At 43.4% G+C, this 2252-nt stretch overlaps 1 protein-coding gene across 1 annotated transcript in view; it reads left to right on the forward strand.

Moving 5' to 3' along the window:
- Nucleotides 1-1428, forward strand: part of EAH_00044160 (hypothetical protein, conserved) — a gene marked incomplete at both ends in the record, with an annotated part of 3630 nt that extends 2202 nt beyond the window's left edge. The window contains 2 exons of the mRNA XM_013394879.1: nt 5-135; nt 489-1428. Coding sequence (XP_013250333.1) covers nt 5-135; nt 489-1428 — 1071 coding nt within the window. The remainder of the gene's footprint in view (nt 1-4; nt 136-488) is intronic.
- Between the last annotated feature and the right edge of the window lie 824 nt (nt 1429-2252).

A 2252-nucleotide genomic window follows, 5' to 3' on the forward strand; every position in this document is an offset into this window, starting at 1 on the left:
CCAGCAGCAGCAACAGCAGCAGCAGCAGCAACAGCAACAGCAGCAGCAGCAGCAGCAACAGCTGCAGCAATTTTCGATGTTTTGCATGCGGCGATGCGACCTCTCTTTGGCTTTGTCTGGTTTGCGCTTACTGCGGTACAATCAAAACCCTAAACCCTAAACCCTAAACCCTAAACCCTAAGCTTCCCTCTCTCTCATATATATATTATATATTTGTACAGTAGCAATAATGTATATATACATGGATGCATAATAATATATTTATTATTTTAAGATAAACAATAAAAATATATTTATCTCCGCCTTAATACCTCTGCATTTAACAGATATTATTATTACAATTTTTCCTATAATTTGCTGCTGCTGCTGCTGCTGTTGCTGCTGCTGCTGCTGCTGCTGCTGCTGCTGGTGCATGCAGGTTGCGGGCGCTACCGTGGAGGGCATGCACAGCGGCATTCTTTTTTATGTCTTCACGCATTTTGTTTGAGTTTGTCTTCGTCTCTTGTCTGGGATTACACTGCAGACAAATTTGTACAGGCAGTCTCGCCTCCTGCTTCTTTTCGTCAACCCCACAGCGCTGCTACCAATTGTGCTGCTGCTGCTGCTGCTGCTGCAGCTGCAGGAGCAGCAGCAGTAGGAGTGGGGGCTGCAGCGGGTGGAGGAGCAGCAGATGCAGCAAAAGCGGATGCAGCAGCTGCTGCTGAGGCAACACAAACACCTTTATCAGCAGCAACAGCAACAGCAGCAACAGCAGCAGCAGCAGCAGCAGGGAAGAACGTACATCAGGATAACAAGCTGCAGACAGACAGCACAAGAATCAAAGATAAAACAAACAGCAGCAACAATAATACTGCATTACAAACAGGGGGCCCCCCTGTGAGGCACAGCTCGATAGGTATATCAACAAAACAAAGAAAATCTCGTCGACAGAAAACTGCTTCCTCTCGCAGCAGTGCTGCTGCTGCTGCTGCTGCTGCTGAACTGTCGCCTTCTGCTTCTGCTGCTCTTGCTGCTGCTGCTGCTAGTTGTCAGCATCAGCAGCAGCAAGGTGCTGAAGCGGAAGGAGCTCCTCCATCAGGGGTGCAGGACAAGCAACAAAAAGCTGCAGCAGCAAACGAAACCCCGTTGCAGCAGCAGCAGCAGCAGCAGCAACAGCAGCAACAGGAGGAGGAGGAAGAGAGTAGCGTGAGTTACGACGAGGAAGAAGAAGAAGTTGCTGCTTCTGCTGCTGCAGCAGCAGCAGCAGCAGCGGAGGCAACAGCTGCAGCAGCAGCAGCAACAGCAGCAGCATGCAGCAGCTCTGTCTCCTCCTCTGTGTCTGTCAGCAGCAGTTTGATGTCTCCTGCAGCAACAGCAGAAGAAGATCAAGAGAGACAGCTAAGCCAGATCCTCGCCTCTCAGCTTGAATATCAAAGAGAGATATACGAGGTATCTGCTGCTGCAGCACCTGCTGCTTGTCTCCTTCTGTCTCCTTCTGTCTCCTTCTGTCTCCTTCTGTCTTTCTCTCTGTTTTTGTCTGTCTCTGTCTGTCTCTGTCTCTCTGATCTCTCGCTCTCTCTCTCTTTTTATATTTATCTCTCTTCGTCTCCCTTTGTCTCTTCACATATATACTATATTTTTATTTATTTATTTATTTATTTATTTATTTATTTATTTATTTATTTATTTATTTAGGTGCGTCTGCATGCGCTTGCGAGTGCGTGGCTGACGGAGTTAGAAATAAAAAATGCACAGATGAAACTCCTCGAAGAAAAAGCAACGAAAATACAAGTAAAGCTTTTTACTGTCTCTTCTTATTTATCTGTCTCCTTTGCTATGTTTATCTGTCTCCTTATCTATATTTATTTGTCTCCTTTGCTATGCGTATCTGTCTCCTATATTTATCTGTCTCTTCTTATTTATCTGTCTCCTTTGCTATGTTTATCTGTCTCCTTTGCTATGTTTATCTGTCTCCTTTGCTATGTTTGTCTGTCTCCTTCGCTATATTTATCTGTCTCTTCTTATTTATCTGTCTCCTTTGCTATGTTTATCTGTCTCCTTTTTTGTATTTATTTGTCTCGTTTTTCGCTGTCTTATCGTATTTATCTGTCTCCTTTTCTGTATTTATCTGTCTCCTTTTCTATTTATATATATATATATACATATATATACATATATATATATATGTATATATATATATATATGCATATATATGTATATATATATGTCTCCTTTTCAAGTGTCTCCTTTTCTCTATTATCTGTCTCCTTTTC

Source organism: Eimeria acervulina, genomic scaffold, assembly GCF_000499425.1.
Source record: "Eimeria acervulina Houghton genomic scaffold, Eah_scaff603, whole genome shotgun sequence".
Lineage (NCBI taxonomy): Eukaryota > Apicomplexa > Conoidasida > Eucoccidiorida > Eimeriidae > Eimeria > Eimeria acervulina.